At 36.1% G+C, this 27,264-nt stretch overlaps 1 protein-coding gene across 3 annotated transcripts in view; it reads left to right on the top strand.

Annotated features, from left to right (window-relative positions):
- Window positions 1–27,264, top strand: part of LOC150080668 (fibrillin-2-like) — a 1,460,049-nt gene that overhangs the window by 117,562 nt on the left and 1,315,223 nt on the right. For all 3 annotated transcript variants that reach the window (XM_090381969.1, XM_090381968.1, XM_090381967.1), the window contains exon 4: window positions 18,299–18,394. In XM_090381969.1, the coding sequence (XP_090238095.1) occupies window positions 18,299–18,394 (96 nt within the window). The remainder of the gene's footprint in view (window positions 1–18,298; window positions 18,395–27,264) is intronic.

Genomic DNA, 27,264 nt, shown 5'->3' with positions numbered 1-27,264 from the left:
TTTCACTTTAACAATAGCTTTTTTACTTTTAAGAGTTTAAGATAAATAAATATAAGTTCTTCCTCCTAAATGATTATCAATATTCAACACTGCATATAACCCAACCAGAATCACAAATCATGAAATGTTACTTGCATTATTTTCTTTTGCATTCGTTCAAAAGTAAATTATAATAGTCATCTAAGTTAGTTCTTGGTAGAATTCTACAATACCCCAGGGACTCACATCTGGTGAGTATGGGCTTGGCACACCCAGGGTCCTGACCTGGACCTTGCTTCCTTGCATCGTATAGCTAATAATAATAATAAATAATAATTTTTACTTTGAAATGAATAACATTCATCTAGTTTACAAATTTCAACTGTTAAATTTATACTAACTTTAAAACTCATTTGCTGTGAAATTGCTTTTATTTCCTTAATAATGATATCTTTTTTTATTTTCTAAAAATATCATAGGATCTAATTCACCTTTTGAATTTCTAATAAGATAAGTTTTTAATCTACTCTCTCATAAGCTGATTCTCTTTATTGAATTTCATTAAAATTACACTGGTGAACAAGGTTTTGCTAACGTTGGTGAAAGTAAGAATTTTTTGTTAATTTTATGTGCTGATTATGAATATGGCAGTAAAAAGTTTCTATCACATTACATTTTTTAGGAAATGCAAAAATAGTCTTTAAAAAAATGTAAAATAGCTTAAAAATCAACAAAATTGTCCAACATCGCACTCTGTACCTTTCCCGGTTGAATTTATTGTAACAAAAGAGACATCTGTGTTGTTTAATGGTATAAACCTCTTTTTAGTTTCATGGCCCTGAACAGTGGATGCTCTGAGTTATATTGCTATAATTTTTATTATGCAGTAGCACGTTTGCACCCTACTATATTTCTGGCATCCAGGTGCCTCTGTGAAAGACAGCTTGTTTACAAGCTGTCTTTAGCCCTTAAATATATATTTTTGGGGTTAGTTTCGATTTGTAAGATCTAGTGGTAGTTTGTGGCATTTTAAAGTTCCATTTTGGTCTTGTGAAAACTCGTGAAACAGTTTTTGCTATGTTTGTGAACAATTTACAGTGAAGTCACAATGTTGATCAATCATAGACAAGGTGAAACAAGTTGATTATTTTTATTTTGGTTGTCACATGGGTGATCAAGATAAAAGATGGGCACTGCATATGTGTTGTATAATGTGCTATGTAAATCTGAATGGATGAAGAGGAACAATTCCAAAATGCCTTTTGCTGTTCCGATGATTTGGCGAGAACCAACAAGTCACTTCAAAGATTATTATTTTTGCCTCACAAATGCTAAGGGGTTTTCAAGGAAAAATAGAGTTAAAATAAAATACCCCAACCTTCTGTCTGCAATAAGACCAGTGCCGCACACACACACCGGAACTCCCTATTCCTCCACCTAATTGTGAAGAACTCACTATTCCAGAAGAAGAGCAAGAGCAAGAGTTACTAGAGCCCATACCCCCCCCCGCAATGTCTGCCGATCCTAGTTACAATCCTGGAAATGACAAAACCCCATACTTAATTGAGCAAAGTGAACTTAATGATTTCGTTAGGGATTTAAATCTTTCAAAGCAACAGGCTGAGCTATTAGGAACTAGGTTGCAACAGTGGAATTTGCTGGCATAAACCACGAGAATTTCTGTTTAGAAACTGAAATGAAAAGTTTGAGGGTTATTATCAAATGGAAGATTCTCTTTGTGTCTGCAAAGATTTAAACAGATTGAAGGATGAACTAGGGTTTGAACACAATCCTGAAGAATGGAGATTATTCATTGAATTTTCTAAACTCAGTTTAAAAGCAGTTTTGATATCAATGGTAATATCAAACTATCAGTCTCAGTGGCTCATTCAGTAGCTATGAAAGAAACCTATGATTGCATGTCATTGCTATAGTTAAATGCATATATAGTTAAATGCCTTAAACTATAAGTAATATTATTGGAAAATCTGTGGTGATTTAAAAGTAATCACTTTGTTGCTTAGACTACAGGGTGGTTTTATTAAGTATTGTTGTTTTCTTGTTGTTGTTGTTGTATGTTTTACGGCACAACGGCATTATGCGCCATGTTGTTGTTTTCTGTGTTTATGGGATAGTCGAGCAGTAGAACATCATTATATTGTGAAGGAATGGCCTGTCAGAGAAGAATATGTTCCCGGGAAACTCAGCATCAAATGCATGCCTTTAGTGAAACCTGAAATGGGGCTTCTCTCGCTTTTGCACATTAAGTTGGGTCTCGTGAAAAATTTTGAAAAATTCTGGACAAAAATAGTGAAGGTTTGGGGTACTTAAAAAGCCAGTTTCCAAAAATTAGTAATGCAAAGATGGAGGGTAAATTTGTAGGCCCACAAATTAGACAGCTTTTAAAGGATGAAATCTTTGAAACTAAATTTAACACCACTGAATCAGCTGTGTGGAAATCCTTCAGAGTTATCGTTAGGGGGTTTTTAGGAAATAAACAAGTAGAGAACTATTAAGAGTTGATAGAAGAATTGTTGCATAACTACCAAAAGTTAAGATGCCAAATGTTGCTGAAGATACACTTCCTACATTCACACCTGGACTTCTTTCTGGACAACTTGGGATCTGTCAGTGACGAGCAGGGGTAATGATTCCACCAAGGCATCCACACTATAGGCATAGGTATCAAGGACAGTGAGATCCAGCAATTATGGGTGACTATTGCTGGTTTCTGATGGACCATTTTATTCATAAGAGGAAAAAATAACTGTAAGTACTGTAGTACAATTTCCTATATTTGCCTCCACTTTTGTGGGTTAATTGCTTCATCATCATCAGCCATTTTCAATCCACTGCAGGATGAAGGCCTCTCCAGCAACTTTCCAGTTCCTTCTGTTTTGAGCACTGGCCATCCATTTACTACCCACAAACTCATGAATTTCATCTATCCCTCTCTGCCTTTGTCTTCCAGGTTTTCTTCTAGCTCCTCTTGGATACCATTCTGTTATTTTCTTAGTCCATCGTCATCATGTCTTCGAGCTATGTGTCTTGCCCAAGACCATTTTAGTTCTTTAGTTTTGATAAGAATGTCCTTTACTTGAGTTTGCTGCTTAATCCATGTGTTTCTCTTCTAATCTAACAGTCTGATTCCCAATATAATTCGTTCCATTCTTCGCCGTGTAGTTCTCAGCTTCTCTTCCATTCTTTTAGTGAGTTCCCAAGTTTCACTTCCATAAGTCATAGTGGGGAGTATACATTGGTTCATTATTTTACGTTTCAGACAAACTGGAATATTGCTCTTCAGTATGTGACTATATTTCCTGAATGCTATCCATCCAAAATTTATTCTTCTCTTGACTTCTAGCCATTTATCATTATTACAGTTAATAACTTGTCCCAGATAAGTATATGACTCCACCTTTTCAATTACTGCTCCTTCAATCATTATTTCCCTTTCTGTGGCATACTTGTTCATCATTACTTTTGTTTTAGCCATATTCATCTTTAGTCCAAAATCCTTACTAACCGTGCATAACTGATTAAGATTTTGCTCTATTTCTTTGGGATCATGGCTTATGACCACAATGTCATCTGCAAATTGTAAATGGTTTAGGTACTCTCCATTCACATTGACTCCTTTCTGCGACCAGTCTAATCTTCTGAAAGCTTCCTCAAGGGCAACAGTAAACAGCTTCAGAGATATTGTGTCTCCTTGTCGAACTCCTTTCTCGATTTTAAATTTCCTAGTCTTTGTCTAGTCTAATAAAGGAGGTAGCACTCTCATATATTTTCTTCAAAATCATAATATATGGGGTATCTATGCCTTGTCTTTCCAGTGCCCGAAACATTGCCTTATGCTGTATGGAGTCAAATGCCTTTTGATAATCCACAAATGCCAGGCATAATGGTGTTTTATATTAATTTGCTTTCTCCATTAGCTGTGATATTACGTGAAGGTGATCCATAGTTGAGAATCCTGTCTTAAAGCCAGCTTGCTCTTTCGGTTGATTCTCATCAAGTATTCTTTCTAATCTGTTAGTAATGACCCTTGTGAACAACTTGTAGATGTGGGATAACGAGATAATTGGTCTATAATTTTCAATTTCTGATTTATCTCCTTTCTTATGCAGCAAAACTATGATTGCATTATTCCACTGCTTAGGCATCACACCTTTTCGAATGCACTTTGTGAAGGGCCTTGCCAGTTTTTGTGTTATGGCTCTTCCTCCCAATTTTAATAACTCTTCAGTAACTTCATCTTCCCCCGGGGCTTTCTGATTCTTCATTTTTTTTAATGCATGTTCTACCTCATCATGAAGAATATTGGGTATGTCGTATGTGTTGCTACTTTGCAATCCATCTTCCCCACTGCTGGCATCATTCCCTCGCTCCTTGTATAATTCTCTATAGTAGTCTTCTGCTATTTGAATTATGCCTTCTCTGCTGTTTATAAGTACACCATCGCTATTCTTCAGTTTCAGTATCATTTGTCTTTCTGTATTACTGCTCATGGCTGTTGATTTAAATCCTTTGTTTTTTACCTTAATGCTTGTTCTACTTTTCTTGTGTTAAATCTTCTTATGTCCTCTCTGAGTCTCTTTCTAATGGCTTTGCATAACTCAGTATACTCAATTTTCTCCCTGTCAGTGTTTTTCTCTGGGTTAATTGCTTACTTAAATCCAAATAGGTGTTTATAAAGTTTAAATATGTTATTTTTTATCCATTTGTAATGTCGAAATGATTTAACAAGTACAGGTCACTGATGAAAAAAAGCCGTGAATTAGGGTTGAATTTGAAAGTGTCTGCAATTCTGCCCAGACACGATAGGAGGGAGTATATGATGAGAGCCCTGTCGATCAATTCGGCCCTGGAAAGATTGTGCAGGGTTCAAGGGGTAGAATTTTTTTCAGCCTCGTCTGTACTTGTTAACAGGAGAGACTGCTTCTACAGGGATGGGATACACTTAAATATAAAGGGTGCAAGAATGTTTGCTGATGCTATCGAGGCAGTGTCAGGTGGGTCGGAAAACTGCAAGATTGGGGGGATACAAGGACTAATAGATTAACAGTAGCCACTGGCAGAGGAGAAAGTGATTCTTGCACTGCTTCTATTGGAATGAGCAGCAGCCTGGAAAATAAGATGCAGGATATTTCAGAGACTGCTGGGAATCATGGGGGTTCAAGTAAACACATGGGTTGTGTTAGGGTGGCTAAGAGGAAGAGCGGGTGCATGTATACTTGCGTGTACACCAATGCTAGGAGTTTAGTAAATAAATTTGATGAATTTGAAGTATTGCTCAAAACATCAAAGGCAGATATTGTTGTGATTCCAGAGATGTGGTGTCACACAGATATAAGGAATGCAGAACTGGAATTTGGGGAGTACAATGTCTACAGAAAGGATAGACAGGATAGGAATGGAGGAGGGGGTTATGCTATTAGTTAAGAAACACATAAAATCCAAGGAAGTGAAGCCAGTGGACATCGCTGGACAGTGCAGTGTCGAGTCAGTTTGGTGTGACATAAGCATTGGGAGATCAAAATTGAGAGTAGGAGTGTGCTATAGGCCTAATGACTCTGATGAGTATAATAAGAAACTGTACAAAGAAATAGAGTGGGCCAGTAAATCAGAGAGTCTTATAATGGGGGATTTTAATTTCCCAGATATTGACTGGAATTTGGGGGCTAGTCACTCACACACTAGCAAGGCTTTTGTGGATTTATTGGATGATTGTTTTCTACATCAGCATGTTAGGGAGGCAACTAGAGGGAGTAATACTCTTGATTTGATTATCAGTAGTGATTCTTCATGCATTAAGAATCTGCAGATAAATGATCCACTAGGTGGCAGTGATCACAGTGTTCTGAAGTGGGATTTACTCAAAGAGGTAACTACCATTAGGGGTAAAGGGAAGGGGTATTGCTTTCGTAAAGGCGACTACGATGGACTGAGACAGTATTTAAAATGCAGTATTTAAATACAGAAAATTCAAAATGGGAAGCATTCAAAGAACTTATCTTGGAAGCTACTAGGCTCTACATACCAACTAAGAAATATTGTTCAAGGTTTAGGCCTAAATGGATGTCAGATGAACTAATGAGGCATATGGCAGAGAAGAAAAATTCTTTGGGATACATACAAATTAACACGTGACACAGAAGCCTATGATAGATACAAGTTGATCTGTAACCAAGTTACAAAGGAGGTTAGGCAGGCGAAGGCAGATTACGAGAAATCCTTGGCAAGGGATGCGAAGAAAAACAGCAAAGAGTTCTTTACTTATGTAAACTCTAGAAGGAAGGGGATGAATCAGATTGGACCACTTGATATCGATGGGTCAACTGTTGATGATCCTGCTCAGGTAGCTAACAAACTAAATGAATATTTTGCATCGACATTCACACATGAGTTATTCAGCGAGGAGAATGCCAGAGGTGTATTCAACTCTGGCAGTAAGCTAGAGAGGGCGCCTCCGTAGCCAGGTGGGAAGGAGCGGCAGTGCGTAGAACACGCTTCTTGATTAGACCGGGGTTCGAGCCCGTCACCACCAAATACGGAGGATGCGGAAAGGTCAGGGAATGACCACCGCATATCCCGGAGCAATATGGCCTTAGTTGCTAATGCTCCTAAAAACCAAATAACAAACAAACAACAACAAACAAGTAAGCTAGAGAATCTTGTAATAACTGAGAGTAAAGTGGAGGAGAAATTGTTGAAGATAAACACAAGAAAGGCACCTGGGGTGGATGGGATCTATCCAGTTATATTAAAGGAGGCAGCAAAGGAAGTAAGCAAACCCTTAGCCATAATTATGAGAGCTTCCTTGGACTTGGGGGAGGTACCCATGGACTGGAGATGTGCAAATGTGACCCCAATTCACAAAGGAGGATCAAAGGCTGACACAAGTAATTATAGACCTGTGAGTTTAACTTCTGTTCCAGGAAAATTAATGCAGGCACTAGTTAAAGAAGCACTGCAGGATCATTTAGACAAGACTTCAGTTATAGCTCGGACACAGCATGGTTTTGTTAAGGGGAAGTCTTCCCTAACAAATTTGATTGGATACTATGATGCAGTCACAAAAGAACTGGATGCAGGGAATAACTTTGATATTATGTACTTGGATCTTAGGCTTTTGATACTGTTGCACATGGAAGACTGCTGCACAAATTGGAGCAGTGTGACATTGGAGGCAAATTGCTGCTGTGGATAATGGGGTGGCTGAGGGGGAGAAGACAGAGAGTGGTAATCAATGGACACTGCTCGTCTTGGAGTAATGTTATTAGTGGAGTCCCTCAGGGCTCAGTATTGGGTCCATTATTGTTTTCTGTATTCATAAATGATATTGATGATGGTATATCAAGCTTAATGTCAAAGTTTGCAGATGATACAAAGGTAGGCGGGGTTGTCAAGGACACTACTGACACTATGCTGCTGCAATAGGATCTGGAAAGGTTGAGCAGATGGGCTGAGAGGTGGCAAATGAAGTTTAACATAGACAAATGTAAAGTACTACACATGGGAAACAGCAACCCCAGAGCAACGTATCAAGTCTGTGGTACTACACTGACAGTGGTAGAGAATGAAAGGGACCTGGGGGTGGTTGTGCAGGCAGATATGAAGTTCTCTGAGCAGTGCAGACGGGCTGCAAGAGTAGCTCATGGTGTATTGTCAATGATATATAGGAATTTTTCTAGCATTGATAAGGAGGTGATTATTCTCTTGTATAAGGCAATGGTCAGTCCACACCTAGAGTACTGTATACAGGTCTGGAGGCCTCATTTCAAGAAGGATGTAGAGCTGCTGGAACGAGTACAGAGAAGGGCAACAAGATTAGTGAATGGAACAAAGGGGTGCTCTTACGAAGAAAGGCTTAAGTTTTGCAAATTACAGTGTCTGGAGACTAGGCACCAGCGAGGTGATCTGATAGAGGTGTATAAAGCCTTGAATGGTTTGAGCATGCTCAATGCTGATGGGATTCTTCCTCTCGCTCAGAATAATCACCTGAGAGGGCATAAATTCAAATTGAGGAAAGATAGATGTAGGATAGAAGTGCGGAAATTTGCGTTTAGCCAGCGGGTGGTTGGTTGGTGGAACAGACTTCCATCCCTTGTCGTGGAAGTTGATAGCCTAAATAAGTTTAAGGCTCAGCTGGACAGGTATTTTGAACAAACAGAGGGGTGAAGTGGAAGTGGTTTCTTTTTTCTTTTTCTTTTTTTATTTTATTTATTTTATTTATTTTTTTGGCTGATGCTGCATAAGCTTGCTTTCTTGCATCAAATGCCTCTACTAATGCTAATGCTAATGGGCAATCACACAGCGAGGCACTGAGTCCACTATTACATGAAAGTGTTCCACAGGTATTTTCATTCATGCTTGGTGCACCATTGTCCATAATTCTGTCGCATTCCTGGGTGGAGGATCCAAAGCTCGAACAGACCTTTCCATAGCATCTGAAAGATGCTCCAAGGGTTCATCACAGGCCACTGTCACACTCCATTTGGCTGAAACAATGTGAAACAGACATTGATGGCCACCTTCATCCACCACCTTTCTCCGCCCACAGCGCTGTCCATGATGAGATGTTATTCTGGAAATGGTGTAGTCCCAATACATTCTTGATAATGTTGAACAGGGATAGTGCAATTTCTGTACCACCTCTGCGATAGAGTGACCCATGTGTCGGGTACCCACTATCAGCCCTCTTTCTTAGTCGATTAACTCACAACATTTATTCATACTGACATCAAATTATCGTCTCTGTGAATGCAGTGATGCAGTGTACCTTTATACTTGCCAAGTGGTGGGTTCGTCCAGTAGTGAGAGGGGTTGACAGTGTCATATTGCCCAGGAACCAGATATCCCCCAAATTCTGCCCTTTCAGTGTAAAATGAGCTTGTACGTAGTGCCCTAACAAGTCATCAACCAAACTTTCAATAGCTAACTGCTGAGATGGACAACACTCATAAGGCATCGACAAGCAAACCTAATATGAAATATCTTCTGTGAAGTAATGTCTGTCAGAATTAGTATTTTGAGAAATTTGTGTATCTTTTTTGTTTTTGAAAAAAAACTTTGTAACAAGAAATATGCTTACTTAAAAAATAAAGTTATTAATTTTAAAATTTAGTCAGTGTTATATATAAAATTTTGATATAAAAAAAAATCAAAAAAGATATCTGCATGAGAGCCACACCATGCACCGTATGCATCTCATGAGCTGTGCTGTAGCCGCCCCTGCTATAGATTGTTTATCACTTTTACAGTCAAAAGTTCTGTGTGACTGATAATGTTTCACAGTTTGGTAGACTTTGCATATTTCATGCAGTAACTTTATGATCTTGAGCAACCTTCCAAAAGTTAAAGAGAGGTAAATTCTCGCTCTTCGGAAATCCAGATACCACTGTGGTATTTTTTCTTTTATAAAATGTTCATTCCAGTATGTGCCTAGCATGCCTAACACCACACTAGGAAAATTACAGAAAATTCTGTAATTTTCTGTACCTTCCAAAATATAGATGCTTTGAATTGAATGTATTGAATTTTAATACTTTGATTAATGGGAAGTAAAAAAAAAAAAAAAAAAACTCACGAACAGGATCAAATATTTAATGATTTAAATCCACTTAGCATTTTTCAAGAAGTTTATGTGGTTTCTAGTTTTTATTCATTTGGAAAAATATGTGGATAGCTGTCTTGCCTTTAACAAAATGCCACAAATTCCCAGAAACAATTATTGTGCCTTTATTTATAGCATAAATAAGGCATAAATAAAGGTCAAGAATCCTTTTGAGATCCTTTTTTTTTGTCATGGACCCTTTGAGACTTTTTTTTTTTGGGAGTTGCAACCGTACCAATTTTTACTTGGTACGGTTTTTGAAATTTTTTTTTTTTACTGAGAGTTATTGTGCACGAGGAACTGTTTGGACCAGTGCTACTGTCTGTTCTATTATTTTAAAGTAGTGTAACACTAGTGCAATTTGTTGTGAAGGCAAAGTTTTTTTCCTTTATGAGCATAAAGACCATTGTATCAATGCTATGAAATGTGGATTCATTTTTGCTGATAGTTTTTTTACGTGCTTTTATACTATGTAGTTATTTAATAAATGGGAGATTAATATTTTGGAGGTGCAATTTATTCAAAAGTAGTGCAATACCAATGAGACTCATTATGAAGGCAAAGTTTGTTATGCTGTAAGCATAAACACCATTGCAATAATTCTATAAAGCTTGCAGTTTCCTTTAATTCATATTTTTTATATTGTTTGCAGTATTAATAAATGATAATTAATCTTTTAGTGAAGACCATTCACTTGAAAGTAATTCAATACCAGTAAAACTTGTTCTAAAGTCATTTGTTTTGTTGTGAGCAAAGAAAAAAAAAATTTTTGTGCCTGATTCAATGGCAGCTTGAAACCCATTATGGAACTTCTCCCCCCCCCAAATGGAGGGGTCCATGAACCACAGTTAAGAATCTCTGATGTATGTTTCACTATTGGAAAAGATAGTTTCACTCCAAAACGTCTTGTCTGTTACCTGTCTTTAAACAGTTCAGACCCACTGCCTTTTAAATCTGACTGTTTAAAAAGTCAGAAATCTGACTTTTTAAACAGTCAGATTTCATAATTTAAATGCCCTTAATGAGGATTCTATATGAAAATTGCCACAAAAATTCATTTCAAGTTTTTTTTTTTTTAACAGTATTTTTCCTGACATTTTATGATGTGTTGTTATAGTTAACCCCAGAGGCTCACATCTGGTGATTATGGGCTTGGCACATCCAGGGTCCAGAGCTGGATATCATCATTCTCTTTTTTTTTTTGGCAATTCCTTTCCCTTCTACTTCTGACTCTTATTCTCTCTCTCTCTCTCTCGGATTAATTTTTTTTTTGGCTGGTGCAGCATAAGCCTCAGGCTTCCTAGCACCATATGGCTAATAATAATAATAGAATTTTCATTGGACATGTTAAATGTGATTAAAATTAACTTCATTTTAATTTAAAATGAACCCATTAAATTGACTCAATATTATAATGACATGATTTTATAATGATTCGATATGAAATAATGACATGATTTTATAATGACTCAATATGAAAAGTAAATTTTTATTGTATAACATGAATTTTATTTAATAAAAATTTATGTTTACATATTGAAGGTTTGTGGCTTCCAAGCCATCAAAGATTACCTTGGCAGCTCTTATGAATTTGACGATTACCTTGTGTGACTCTAATGGCTGCTAAGCTTGGCCCTCTAATCTGTATATCTGCTGTATAGGTGTATGTGTGAAATTTAAATAAGAAAGGGTATTGTATTAGTATTAGTAGTCATGACTGAGTTTATGTATTTGGTAGATATCTACATAGCGGAAGAGTACGACCTTGAAAGCTCCTGTTAGAGTCAGAGAAGGTACGAGAGAGAGAGAGAGAGAGAGAGAGAGAGAGAGAGAGAGAGAGAGAGAGAGAGAGAGAGAGAGAGAGAGAGAGAGAGAGGGGGAGGGAGGGATGCAGTTAAAAGCTATGGACTGAATAAAGGTAGATCAGTTACTGCCTATCAATTAGCAGGGCAGTAACTGATCATTTGCAATGCTAAGTTTCTAGTAAAACAAATTATTGCATAGTTGCTGCTCATTGGATTTATTTCTGCTGGTTTTATTGCTAATGTTTTATAGCATTAGGGATTATTCCAATTTTTTAAAGGTTTCATATGGTAGACTGATCTGATTATCAGTAGTGATTCTTTATGCATTAGGAATCTGCAGATAAAGGAACCATTAGGTGGCAGTGATCATAGTGTGCTGAAGTGGGATTTACTCAAAGAGGTAACTACCATTAGGGGTAAAGGGAAGGGTTATTGCTTTCGTAAAGGCGACTATGATGGACTGAGACAGTACTTAAATTCTATACAGTGGGACCAACTGATGATGTTACCAACAGCAAATTCAAAATGGGAAGCATTGAAAGAATTGATCTTGGAAGCTACTAGGCTTTTCATACCAACTAAGAAATATTGTTCAAGATTTGGGCCTAAATGGATGTCAGACGAACTAATTAGACATGTGACAGAGAAGAAAAATGCATGGGATAGATATAAAATAACAGGTGACACAGAAGCCTATGATAGATATAAGCTGGTCTGTAACTAAGTTCCAAAGGAGGTTAGGCAGGCGAAGGCAGATTAGAGAAATATTTCGCAAAGGATGCAAAGAAAAACAGCAAATTCTTTACTTATGTAAACTCTAGAAGGAAGGGTATGAATCAGATTGGTCCACTTGATATTGATGGTTCAACTGTTGATGATCCTGCTCAGGTAGCTAACAAACTAAATGAATATTTTGCATCTACATTCACACATGAGGAGTTATTTAGGGAGGGGAACCAGAGGCGAATTAAACTCTGGCAGTAAGCTAGATAATCTCCTAATAACTGAGAGTAAAGTGGAGGAGAAATTGTTGAAGATAAACATAAGAAAGGCACCTGGGGTGGATGGAATCTATCCAGTTATATTAAAGGAGGTGGCAAAGGAAGTAAGCAAACCCTTAGCCATAATTATGGAGCTTCCTTGGACTCAGGGGAGGTACCCATGGACTGGAGATGTGACGACTAAACAAGACTTCAGTTATAGCTTGGACACAACATGGGTTTGTTAGAGTGAAGTCTTGTCTGACCAATTTGATTGGATACTATGATGTAGTCACTAAGGAACTGGATGCAAAGAATAATTTTGATATCATATATTTGTATCTTAGAAAGGTCTTTGATACTGTTGCACATAGAAGACTGCTGCACAAATTGGAGCAGTGTGGCATTGGAGGCAAATTGCTGCTATGAATAAAGGGATGTTTGAATGCGAGAAGACAGAGATTGGTAATCAATGGACACTGCTCTTCGTGGGCTAATGTTAGTGGAGTCCCTCAGGGTTCAGTGTTGGGTCCATTGTTGTTTTCTGTATTTATAAATGATATTGATGATGGTATATCAGGCTTAATATCTAAGTTTGCAGACGATACTAAGGTGGCAGGGTTGTTAATGACACTAATGACAGTACACTGCTGCAGCAGGCGCCTCCGTAGCCAGGTGGGAAGGAGCAGCAGTGCATAGCACATGCTTCTTGATTAGACCGGGGTTCGAGCCCGTCACCACCAAATACGGAGGATGTGGAAAGGTCAGAGAATGACCACCGCATATCCCGGAGCAATATGGCCTTAGTTGCTAATGCTCCTAAAAACCAAAAATAACTAACTAACTAACTAGCTGCAGCAGGATCTGGAAAGGTTGGGCAGATGGGCTGAGATGTGGTAAATGAAGTTTAACATTGACAAATGTAAAGTGCTGCATATGGGAAGCAGTAACCCCAGAATAAAATATCACCTCTGTGGTACTACACTGACAGTGGTAGAGAATGAAAAGGAACTGGGGTAATTGTGCAAGCAGATATGAAGTTTTCTGAGCAGTGCAGACGGTCTGCAAGAGTAGCTCATGGTGTCTTGTCATTGTTATTATTATTATTGCCTTCACCAGGTCCAACCATCTGCATGTAACAACTCCATTCCAATGGATGGATTTTCACGAAATCACACATTTGGACCTTTTAAAAAGATTTGTCGAGCCATTCCAAATTTCAATTAAAATAAAAACAATAGATATCTGGCAAATATTATTATTATTATATATACAGCAATAAACCCAGGGTAGGATTACCCATTAAGGCAATGAGGCACATGCCTAGGGCCCCAGGCTTTGGGGGTCCCCCAAGCCAAGACATTTTCCTATAGTGTTCTAAAATAGATTAATGTTTTCAGTAAACATCATAAAAATCTTGTAGACCGAGGTTCGAGCCCATGACCACCAAATACGGAGGATGCAGAAAGGACAGGGAATGACCACCGCATATCCCTGGAGCAATATGGCCTTAGTTGCTAATGCTCATAAAAACCAAAATAACAACAACATAAAAATCTTGATTATTTAAGTGAAAATTTTTTCAAAACAATTATTACGTTTCAATACGTATTTTGAACAGCGCAGACTATCTACGCTTTAAATAATGCTGCAATACCAATGGCTGTAATGAGCCAAGAGTGATTAAATGCCTAATTTAAATGCCTTATCCCTAATTTCCATTGAACATGAGTTTGCTGAAAAAATAAACTTTGAAGACATAATCAAGAAATTCGCAAATTCTGAAATTTGCAAAGTAAATTTGTAAAAACGACATAAAAAATTATTCATTAAACTAATTTTTATTATATATCATCCTTTAACCCTTTAACAGGCAGAAAAATCGAGAAGTTAAAAAAATTCAAAAGTACAAAATTTCATTTATTTGCCACCTAACTTTTATTCTTTTTTATTATAATTTTTTTTGGGGGGGGCCCAAAAATAATTTGCCTAGGGCCCCCAACTATCCTTAATCCGCCACTGAATAAACCACATAGCACTGATAATTGGTACTGAAACTATTCCGTGTTATGTGAAACCATGCTGATTGAGGTATAATTATAATGTGTTTTAATTGAATGCATACCAGAGAAACAGTCTATAAACAAATTATAATAAATCTATAAACAATTTGCACTTGATAGCCAATTGAAAGGATTTGAAATAAAAAAATATTGAAAAAATTTTTTTAATGAAAAGGTAACATCATGAGAGAAAAGAAAAAAGCTTTAAAAAAAGCAGTTGTTTATTTAGGTATTTCAATAATGAAGTCTCAAAACAATTATTACGTTTCAATACGTATTTTGAACAGCGCAGACTATCTACGCTTTAAATAATGCTGCAATACCAATGGCTGTAATGAGCCAAGAGTGATTAAATGCCTAATTTAAATGCCTTATCCCTAATTTCCATTGAACATGAGTTTGCTGAAAAAATAAACTTTGAAGACATAATCAAGAAATTCGCAAATTCTGAAATTTGCAAAGTAAATTTGTAAAAACGACATAAAAAATTATTCATTAAACTAATTTTTATTATATATCATCCTTTAACCCTTTAACAGGCAGAAAAATCGAGAAGTTAAAAAAATTCAAAAGTACAAAATTTCATTTATTTGCCACCTAACTTTTATTCTTTTTTATTATAATTTTTTTTGGGGGGGGCCCAAAAATAATTTGCCTAGGGCCCCCAACTATCCTTAATCCGCCACTGAATAAACCACATAGCACTGATAATTGGTACTGAAACTATTCCGTGTTATGTGAAACCATGCTGATTGAGGTATAATTATAATGTGTTTTAATTGAATGCATACCAGAGAAACAGTCTATAAACAAATTATAATAAATCTATAAACAATTTGCACTTGATAGCCAATTGAAAGGATTTGAAATAAAAAAATATTGAAAAAATTTTTTTAATGAAAAGGTAACATCATGAGAGAAAAGAAAAAAGCTTTAAAAAAAGCAGTTGTTTATTTAGGTATTTCAATAATGAAGTCTGGTGATCCCTTCTTTTCTTTTTCTTGGTGTTCAAGTCTTTGTAGTATCGAATCCCATCTTGTAAAATTTGCTGTATCTTGATGCTATGTTCAACGTTCGGATCTCCATTCATAATTGCCTCGCAAGCCATGTCAACCCCCGAAAAACTTTCTCCAATCTTCTGTTGAAAATACTTTTGGTGGCACTTCAGAATTGTTTTCCTTTTCTTCATATGCAGTTTTCTCATCAATTTCAAGGAGAGTTGCACCATCTAAATCACTTGCATGAGAGTCAGTGCAGTCACATACATTGACAGTGTCCAAAGTTTCGAATCCCAGTCTTTTCTGATCTTCACAATGTTTTTGGCAGTTGTCTGAACTTGCGATTCAAAACCAGTGAAATCATTTACCAAATGGGACAAAACATGCTGCCAAAAGAATGCATGTTGTTGGCAGTGATTTCAAGCCAAGATGCAGATATATTTTTGATCGTATTTAAAGGGGTAAAAAATGTGAAATGAAAAGTTTTAAAAGCTGTCATGTCTTCTCAAAAACAAGAGGAAATTAAGAATACTGAACACTGTTGCATGTTGCAGCTGACTACCTGAGGAGAGCTATTGTCACATGCACATGAGAGAGGGCGCCTCCGTAGCCAGGTGGGAAGGAGCAGCAGTGCGTAGCACACGCTTCTTGATTAGACCGGGGTTCGAGCCCGTCACCACCAAATACAGAGGATGCGGAAAGGTCAGGGAATGACCACCGCATATTCCCGGAGCAATATGGCCTTAGTCGCTAATGCTCCTAAAAACCAAATAACAAATAACAGTAACAGCACATGTGAGACATTTTGTAGCATATACAGTAATGCCACAAGTCTAAAATGTAGCACTTAATGAAGTTCATAGATATACTTAATTAAGCATATTTATGACAACGCAGCATATATATCTAGTCGAGTACGTGTCTAGGCTATTTAATGAGTTTTAATATTTACAGTAAATTTTTGACTTAAACTTAATTGAAAACCGTGTTATAGTGAAACCCGTGCTGTTTGAAGCCGTGCTAAGCAAGGTATTGCTGTATTTTTTTGTCTGCATATAATAACTTGGCTCCCAGTTGATGGATTTCATGAAATTTTATATTTGGGCCTTTTAGAAAGATTTGTAGAACTATTATAAATTTCATTAAAATTAGACCAATAGAAATCTGACAATTATTATTTATTTGTCCATCCATTTGCAGGTAATAATTCAACTCCCAGTGAATGGATTTTCATGAAATGTTATGTTTTGATCTCTTAGAACGATTTGTTTAGTCTTCTCAAATTTTATTAAAATCAGGCTAATAAAAACTGAGCAATTATTTATTATGTTTTTTTTTCATACATATAACACATGTAGCTGAGGCCTGAATATTATGTTTGTTGCCTGGTGGTTGGAGAAATGAATGAACAAGGTGGCAGATGTACAGAAAATAAATTTTCTCATTTTTTTCCTGTATAAAAGTTGTTGCTTTTATTTTTTTGCTATAAATCAAGAATTACTATAATTTTGCTAACATGCCTGAAACATAACACACTGCATACATTAACTTTTTAATATTTCCTTTTAGCATTTCAGCATTATACACCTCTCACTATATTTCACCTCTTTTAGCATAACTGCCAGTCTTCTACATCAGTTTATGTAGCCCTTTAATGTTATTGGATTGTCTCACTTGATAAACTCTAAATATGCTTGCATTGCTATGAAATAATGCTTGTTACATATTAAATACAATTTTAGCCCAATTCATTATAAGATATTTATATGCAACACTCGGTTACAGCTGCCATTGTGCAACTGTATGGTATTTACTTAGGAATCTTACTCAACAATGGTTCTTAGCAAATTTCCTGTCCTTCTGTCTATTCATACATTACTTATGATATATATATATATCTTTATTTTTATTTATTTTTATAGAAGTGGTATTATTTTACTGAGAGGTGCCTGATTTTTTTGCTCTCCCTTGACATTCAGTAAATAGTATTAAGATTTTTTGCACTTGATATTTATTTATGAGTGGAGTAGAGTAAGCTGTATTGCTTATTTTTTATTTAGATTTCAGTATAAGGTATTAGTATATGCTCTGATTCCTAATGTGAATTTTATTGGTATAATTGAAGTTGTGTTTTGTGCTGTTTTAATGTCATTTATTATTATACTATTTTTGATTATTATGGAAAGTATTTTTAGAGTTGATTTTCTGTGGCATGATCTGTGTTTTTAATGGATTTGGAAACAATGTTTTTCCTATATATGACTATATGACCAACAAAATGTGCACTCGGTATTGTAGGACAAGATAAAAGAAAGTGACTAAGGACAGTAGGCAAATTACTAAAATCTTAAGTGTAGTTTTTAATTTAATGAATTTTTTTTTGCACAAATGGTGCAAAATCTATCACATATCTGCCATACAAATTAATCCTTAAATTCATTATGTGTCTTAGTACAAATTCATTCTCAAATTCATTACATAACTTCTATACAAATTCATCTTCAAATTCATTTCATATCTATTGTACAAATTCATCCATCCAATTCATTATCTTTCTGTTATGAATCTGAGGGTAAATTTGTAATTGTTGAGTTTTTATGGTTGATTTTTGGGCTGAGTGGATGAGGTATTGCTTGTAATAATATTTACATTTTTTTTAGTAACATTTAATTTAGATATCTTGTGTCTTGTTGGACAGTTAATTGTTTTTAATTTTATCAAGAACCTAAATTTCTCACAGAATTTGATTGAATTTCTTGACTTGATGGCAACATAGGATATCAGTGATAATTTAAGTGTACCGTCTGACTGATACCATTATTTTTATTTTAGAAAAATGATTTTTTCCCATTAGCATTATGCAGAGAGCCGTGCTTAAATGGAGGTCGATGCATTGGTCCAGACCGTTGTGCTTGTGTTTATGGGTTTACTGGCCGCCGATGTGAAAGAGGTAATGCAAATAAAATATTATGGTTGTTATTATTTTTTAAAAAGATATGAGGGGTATTAGTTTGCCATGCATGCACAATCACACACCCACACATGGCCACAAGCTGAAATTGTACTGTAGCTGTGCATACTACTGCCATTAAAAATATTCTGCTAGTAGAGAAGTTGTTGTGGTGGAACAATTGGGGTATTATAAACAGCAGCATGATTTAGGACAAACAAGTTTGTGAGTCTTTATGCAGGGGACTGGTAACTAGTTCAGGATAAGAACTTTAATCTTGTGTTAAACCTAACACAGGGTTTATCAAATAAATATCCATTAAGTATCTAAATGCAAATAAAGAAACTTACCTGAAGTTAAACACTACAATAAACACAACACAAAAATATTTGATCCAAATGTATGTTTGGAGAATTTCATGCTTGGAATTCATTCTTGCATTCAATTTGCTTTGTGCTATTTAACTAATTTTAATGCATAGTAAAGTGTGTATCTTTTCACATGGTTTATAGTATTAGAAAGTCAGCATTAAAAATATATGCTGTAATACGAAATCCCTGAAGCTCTGGATTTGAGATACTGATTTTTCTACCATATTTCTGACTAGCATTGTGATATAACAAGAAAATAAAATGCTGTCTAAGATATGCTGTGTGAAAGACATATGTGAGACTAAGCATTATCACAACTAAGCAATTGGTTGGTTATGAGTATGCATCAGTTACAGGAAGCTGCTGTTACCAGCTTTCTGTAAGTACCTGTTCCTTTTTTGCTTAATATAATTTTCTGGTCATATAGCTGAGAGTACTCACCTTACTTTGAATTATATTTCATTTTATTTTATTTCATAAAATATAATTTTGGTCATATAAGTTATTTCAAGTTTACTTTGTTGTTCACTTCTTGCTGTTATCGATTTCTGTAATTTGTTTAACTCACTGGGTGTTTAATTGAATAATGTTAAGTCTAGCTTTCTGAATTTATGTCATACACTTTACAATTTAAGCACTGGGAAAACAATACAATTCCCAGTGCTTAAATGCAATTTAAGCACTGGGAAAACAAAATTGAGAGTACGGTGAGTACTCTCAATTGAGAGTACTCACCATACTCTTAATTATAGGCCTAATGACTGTGATGAGTATACCAAACAGCTATACAGAGAAATAGAGTGGGACAGCAAATCAGAATGTCTCATAATGGGGGATTTTAACTTTTCAGATGTTGACTGGAATTTGTGAGTTGGTCACTCACACATACTAGCAAGACTTTTGTGGATTTCTTGGATGACTGTTTTCTACCGCAACATGTTAGAGATCCAACAAGAGGAAGCAGTACTCTTGATCTAGTTATTATCAGTGATTCTTCATGCATTAAGAATCTGCAGACATACTGGGTGGCAGTGATCACAGTGCACTAATGTGGAATTTAATTAAAGACATAACTACTGTCAAGGGTAAAGGGAAGGGCTTTTGCTTTCATAAGGGTGACCACAGAGGTCTCAGATAGTTTTTAAAATGTGTGTAGTGGATCAGTTGATGATGTTACTAACAGCAAATTCTAAATAGGAAGGAATCAGGGAAGCAATCAAAGAAGCTATTAGGCTTTTTATACTAACATATGAAAAGCCCCAGTACCTTGAAATACTGTTCAAGGCCTAAATCGATGCATATAAATTATCAGTGAGACAGAAGCCTATGGTAGATATAAATTATTCTTCAATCAAGTCACAAAGGAGGTTAGGCAAGCTAAGGCAGATTATGAGAATTCTCTCCAAAGAATGCAAAGAAAGACAGCAAAGACTTGTACGCTTATATTAATAGTAGAAGAACAGGGTTGAATCACATTGAACCATTTGGTATCTATGCATAACTGTTGATAACTCTGCTCAGGTTGTGGACAAATTGAATAGGTATTTTGCGTCTACATTCACCCATGAGGAATTTTTTAGGGAAGGGGATGTCAGAAGTTTATTAAACTCTAATCAGGAGCAAAATGACTTTGTGATAACTGAGAGGAAAGTGGAAAAGAAATCGTCGAAGTTAAACATCGGTAAGGCATCTGGGTTGGATGGGATCTATCAATTATATTAAGGGAGACAGTGAAGGAGGTAAGGAAACCCTTAACCGTAATTTTGAGAGAATCCTTGGATTCAGGGAGATCCTTGTGGACTGTATATGTGCGAATGTATCACCAATTCATAAAGGGGGGATCAAAGGCGACATGAGTAATTACAAACCTGTTAGCTTAATGTCTGTTCCAGGGAAACTAGTGAAATCACTGGTTAAAGAAGTAATGCAGGACCATCTGGACAAGCATGCAATTATACTGCAATCATAGCATAGATTTCTAAAGGGGGGGGGGTGGTCTTGTCTAACCAATCTGATAGGTTAATATGATGCAGTGACCAAGGAACTGGATTCAAAAAATAATTTTGACATCATATACTTGGATTTCAGGAAGGCTTTTAATACTGTTGGGCGCCTCCGTAGCCAGGTGGGCAGGAGCAGCAGTGCGTAGCACACACTTCTTGATTAGACCGGGGTTCGAGCTCGTGACCACCAAATACGGAGGATATGGAAAGGTCAGGGAATTGACCACCGCATATCCCACCCGGAGTAATATGGCCTTAGTTGTCAATTCTCCTAAAAACAAATAACAACAACAACAATACTGTTGCACATAAAAGATTGCTGTACAATCTCGAGGAATGTGGCATTAAGGGCAAGTTACTGCTATGGATAAAGGGTTGGTTAAGTGGAAGATGGCAGAGAGTGGTTATCGATGGGTACTGTTCTTTGGGGATTAATGTTATCAGTGGAGTTCCCCAGGGTTAAGCCCTGGGCCCATTGTTGTTTTCAATATTTATCAATGTTATTGATGAAGGATATCAGGCTTAATGTGTAAGTTTGCAGATGGATAGAAAAATTGGCAGGGTATTTAATGACAGTTAGCAGGGTGAGCTACTACAACAAGATCTTGGAAAATTGAGTTGATGGGGGAAGAAATGGCAGTTTAAGTTTAATGTTGACAAATGCAAGGTACTGTACAGTGGTAGCAGTAACTCCAGAGTAACTTATCATCTGTGTAGTACTACACTCAGGGTAGTAGAGAATGAAAAAGTCGTGGGGGTAATTGTGCAGTCTGACATGAAATTCTCTGAGCAGTGCAGACATGCTTCCAGGATAGCTCATGTTGTTTTGTCAATGATATACAGAAACTTTTCCAGCAGGGATAAGGAGTTGATTATCCCTTTGTATAAGGCCATGGTTATGTCTCGAGACCAGGCACCTGGCGGGAGATCTGATTGAGGTGTTGAAAGTCCTGAATGGATTGAGTAAGCTGAATGTTAATGGCTTTCTTCCAGTTGCCAGGACTATGCACATGAGGGGACATAAATTCAAGTTGAGGAAGGGTGGTTGCAGGATAGATGTGTGGAAGTTTGTCCTCAGCGAGTAGGTGGTTGATTGTTGGAACAAGCTTCCATCTTGTGTTGTGGAAGTGGGAGAGTTGAATAAATTCAAGGCAGAACCAGACAAATTCTTGGAGAGTACAGATGGGTGATTTTTTTTTTTTTTTTTTGGCTGATGCTATGTAAGCTTGCTTTCTTGCATCATTTGCCATTACTACAACTACTATTATTGCATATAGTTAACAGTAATCTGCGAATAACACACCAGTTAGGTGATACACCACCCTGAGTGGTGTATCACACACACACACCTAACTGGTGTGTTATTCGGGGATTACTGTGCAGCATTTTTTTCCAACAAGGACGAAGAGGTAATTGCAATGGCTAGGTTGCATCTTGAGTACTGGTACAGATCTGAAAGCCTCACTTAAAAAAAATGTGGATGTTTTTTGGAACATTGCAGAGATGGGCAACATTAGTCAAGGGCACAAAAGTCTTACCTAAAAGACTTAATTTCTGCAAATTTCAGCCTGTGGTAACTAGGGATCTGCAAGGGGACCTGACTGAAGTATGTACAGTAATACCCCGAAGTAACGCGATAGGTGGGTCCGACGAAAATCGCTTAAGTCGAATTCGCGTAAGTCGGGGTACAACTTTTCATATAAATACATATAAATTTTGTTTAATTGGGACCAAGGACTAACAAAAACACTAGTTTAAAAGAAAAATATTTAATAAAATTGCAGTTATTTATACATATTAATACAAATTATGTATTAAAAAAATAAATGAGTTACGTAAAAAGTTATTTCGACATCGATGGCTTCATAAAATCTAACAAATTTGTCTAACGACACGGCACCTTCTTTTTTTCACGCAGAATTGCTTCGTAGCAAGCTAATAATTTTTTATTCCTTGCTTTGTAGCTATAACGCGTTCTTCATTGGAGTCTGTGTTTTCTAAAATTTTTAAGCCCTTTTCAATTGAGCTGAAACCTTCTGTCAAGCTTGCAATTCTCATGTGCTTTTCTGGTGGAACTGGGTCTGAAGTGTCGGATAATTCAGTGACGTTTTGCTCACGCATCTCTATGAGCTCATTCATTGTCAGCTCCTCAGTATGTGAATCCAACAGCTCGTTGACATCATCACCATTGACTTCCAAATCTAATTGCCTAGCAAGATTAACAACTTCTTCTATCATATGAGCGGCATGATCAGTTTCTGGCGTTGTTTTCATCTCGTTTTTGAAAAAAAATGGACAAAGTTTCTTCCAGACACCATTCAATGTTTTTTTGTGAATTTCATCCCAAGATTCTTCAATGATTCTTACGGCATCTAAAACATTGAATTGTTTCCAAAAGTCTTTAACAGATATCTCGCTATTTTGTCTCATAGCTTCATTCAGATGTGCAAACGAACGCCTCGTGTAGTAGGCCTTGAATGTTTTGATGACTCCCTGGTCCATCGGTTGAAGCAAGCTGGTTGTGTTTGGAGGCAAAAACACAACTTTCACATGTCGGTCGAAATTAATTAGGGTGGCAGGAGGGTGACCGGGTGCATTGTTAATAAGAAGGATCAATTTAGATGGAATCTGTTTAGATTTTCAATAACGTTTGACTTCGGGTATGAAGTGGTGACCAAACCAGTCCTCAAAAACCGAAGCTGTCACCCAAGCTTTATCATTTGACTTCCAAATCACTGGTAAGCTAATTTTAGATATATTTTTTAAAACTCTTGGGTTTTCGGAGCGATAAATTAAGAGAGGTTTTAACTTGCAGTCACTAGCTGCATTCCTGCCGGCCATCATTGTCAGTCGGTCTTTGGAAACCTTAAAGCCTGGAAAGTTTTTTTATTCGTGAAAACGATGTAATTTCCGACAAAAGTTGAGCACGAATTCGAACGCACACATATAAATATGACAGTTGGAATGCAAATTCTTGTATATGTGTGTGCAGCTCATGCGGCAGCAAAGTTGAATTTTGTTCATTTTTCGCTCTCACTCTCCGCCATCGCACCATGTATCGATAGCATATGAAAAACGACTTTGAAGATAGTGGGCGGCAGTGTTGCCAAACGAAAAAATCAAGAACCGCGTAACTCCGAGTTCGCGTAAGTCGGGATATTACTGTACTGCTTTAAATGGATTGAGTAAATTAAATATGGGTGGGTTCCTAACACTTTTGCTCAGGTGACACATAAGAAGGACATAATCACAGTGACTGCATGATACTACACCAACCATTATAAACTTTTATTACACGAAATAAAATAAAATAAATTAGAGTTGTTAAGATAATAATAATAAAATGAAATAAAATAAGTAAAATTAATAGTACAATTACACTGGATAAAACTGATAAAATAAGATACCTGTCTGTACAATAAAAATAAAATGCAATAAAGTAAAATAAAACACCGATAAAAGCAATAAAACACCAATAAAAGTGATAAAACACTGAAGCTTTCAGAGGCATCCAACTCCTTTTTCCTTTTTGACTGTTGAAAAAGGAGGCAGTTGCCTCTGAAAGCTTCAGTGTTTTGTTGCTTTTATCCAGTGTTTTATCTACATTGTTTTATTTTATTGTATTGCATTTTATTTTTATTGTACAGACAGGTATCTTGTTTGTCCGCATGCGTACTAAAAATTAATCTCCTATTAATATTGTAACTAACACACACACACACACACACACACACACACACACACACACACACACACACACACACACACACACACACACACACACACACACACACACACACACCACTCATCAGTTTTATTCCAACCTATGAGTACGACAAATGTCAAAGTTTTGGTTCACTTCAGGGAGGAATTTTAGTGGATTATAATTTTATTATTGCAATTTTAGCATATATTTTTAATGTCGCGGTTTTTCTGACCTAATGGTTTCCCTCACTAGAAATTGTATGGGGTTTGATATTTCTGGTGTCCGGTTGGGGTCTTTGGCTGCAATCCTGGGGTATTGAATCATTTATGGGCTGAAGGCGAGGAACACATTTTGAGTTTTAAATTATCATTCGTTAATTCATCGGTGTTATACAGGGGAGTAGGATAAGAAGAATTTCTATAAGACAGAATAAAGGTAAATTCCTAAATATAATGTAGGAGCAGGTGGGTAAGCTGCTCCAGACTTGTAAAGGGATCCAGACTAAAATTCTGGGGCTTTCCCTATGTTTTGATAGTGGAGAATGGAAGACATCAGTACACAATCATCATAAAAACTTCACCAGCAAGCTTTGCATTGCTGGTGAAGTTTTTTCTTTTATTTTCTTTCTTTTTTCCCTTTCTTTTTTAACCCAGGGGCTCACATTTCGTGAGTATGGGCTTGGCACACCCAGGGTCCTGAGCTGGATATCATCATTCTTCTTCTTCTTCTCTTTCTTGGTGAGTCCCTTCTACTCTCTCTCTCTCTCTCTCTCACTCAGGGTAACTCGGGAATTTTTTTTTTGCTGGTGCAGCATAAGCCTCAGGCTTCCTTGCACCATATAACTAATAATAATAATAATAATTATGCACTTGAACATGAATGATGGGTCATTATTAGGATTTTCTGTATTTATTTTTATTATATTTTCTTGTTTCACCCTTGTGAGCAAGCTTTGTTTTGTATGCATTTGTTAGTTAATAAACAGTTGTAATTCTCATATTTTGGATAGTTGTAAACTGTAATAAAGATTCTCTCTCTTTTCATTTTCTTATTGTATAAAGCTAAGAAAATTACCAAAAAAAAAAAAAAATTAAAGATATCTATAAAATTTGTTTATCCAGTATTTTTATTGAAACCTAAATTTGGTGGTTGAGAAACTCCACTGTGATATTTGTCTCAAAATTAAAAGTGTGACACAACAGTTAATAATTCAGGTTGTCACCTCTCCAGGTTTACAACCTAATCTCCAGGTTTTTTAATTTTATCAGACATGGATATCATGTCCTTAAGATAGAGTGATAAGAGAAAAAATAAAATTTCCATTTCATTTTGAAGAAAATGTGATCTTATTATATATTATTATTATGGTTTTTTAACATATGTAATTTAAAAAACTGTTGAATATTTATGACATTGATGTCCTTTGGTGTCCTAAATTAGAAATTAGAAGTCTTATAAGTATATAGTTATCACAAAATTCCTCATAAGAATTTCTTTACTAATAAATAAAATAATAAATAAATAAAATTTTTCCAAATTATTATTTTTTTTAGGGCAAGGCTGCCTCCCAAATCACTGGGCATCAATTTGGTTTCTCTCCCACTTTCCTTTCATTTTGCAAAATCATTTAGCTCCCATTTAGAATTAGGTATGAACAGGATCATCAATGGTCAAGTTATTCATAGTGGACCAAATTGGTTTACCCCTTTCCTTCTAGTGTTAACAAAACTAAAGGATTTTTTTTTATTACCTTTCATTGCATTTTTAGCCAACAAGTTTTCATAATCTGCCTTAGTCTACCTATCCCCTCCTTAGTGATTCAATTGCAGACTAGTTTACATTTACTCTAAATTTCTGTCACCTTATCATTAGATTTATCCCATGAATTTTTCTGCTCTGCTACTAAACTAATCAGTTCATTTGACATCCATTTTGAACTCAGCCTTGAACAGTATTACTTATTATAAAATACATAGTGGGCTCTATGATTACTTCACAGAGAATTTCCCATTTGGAAAGAGTACTACCGTAAAGAGTACCACTGAAAAGAGTTTATACAATCTCTTGAAATATAAAGCACAGCATACATTTCAAGCCTGTTAGCAAAAAGTAAAAATACATGATTTATCTAAAAAAAAATATCTAGTGCACTTCATTTACAGTATATGGATAGCCTATGTGATATGTGTTAAAAAAAAAAAAAGAAAAAGAAAGCAAATAAAGAATAATTCGACCAATTTCTATTAGTCCAATATTTATAAAATTTAGGATGGTTTGATGAGACTTTCTAAAAGAGCCAAATATAAAATTCCATAAAACTTCATTCATTGAAGGTCAAATTATTACATATGGTCATATGGACAAAGAAATAATAATTGCCAGATTTCTGTTGGTTTGACTTTAATGAAATTAGCAAAATTTTCTAAAAGAGCCAAGTATAAAATGAAATTTAGTGAAAATCCATAAATTAGGAGCTGAGTACATACAGATAAACAGCATGTAGATGGACAGACAGAGGTGTAATAACTGAGAGCAAAGTGGAGGAGAAATTGTTGAAATTAAACATAAGAAAAGAACCTGGGGTGGATGGGATCTATCCAGTTATATTAAAGGAGGCGGCAAAGCAACTAAGCAAACCCTTAGCCATAATTATGAGAGCATCCTTGGACTCAGGGGAGGTTCCCACGGACTGGAGATGTGCAAATGTATCCCCAATTCACAAAGGGGGATCGAAGGGTGACACGAGTAATTACATACCAGTTAGTTTAACTTCTGTTCCGGGTAAAATAA

This window comes from Mastigoproctus giganteus, chromosome 9 (assembly GCF_048544385.1).
Source record: "Mastigoproctus giganteus isolate SK-2022 chromosome 9, ASM4854438v1, whole genome shotgun sequence".
Taxonomy (NCBI): Eukaryota; Metazoa; Arthropoda; class Arachnida; order Uropygi; family Thelyphonidae; genus Mastigoproctus; species Mastigoproctus giganteus.
This window is presented reverse-complemented; position numbering and strand designations above follow the sequence as displayed.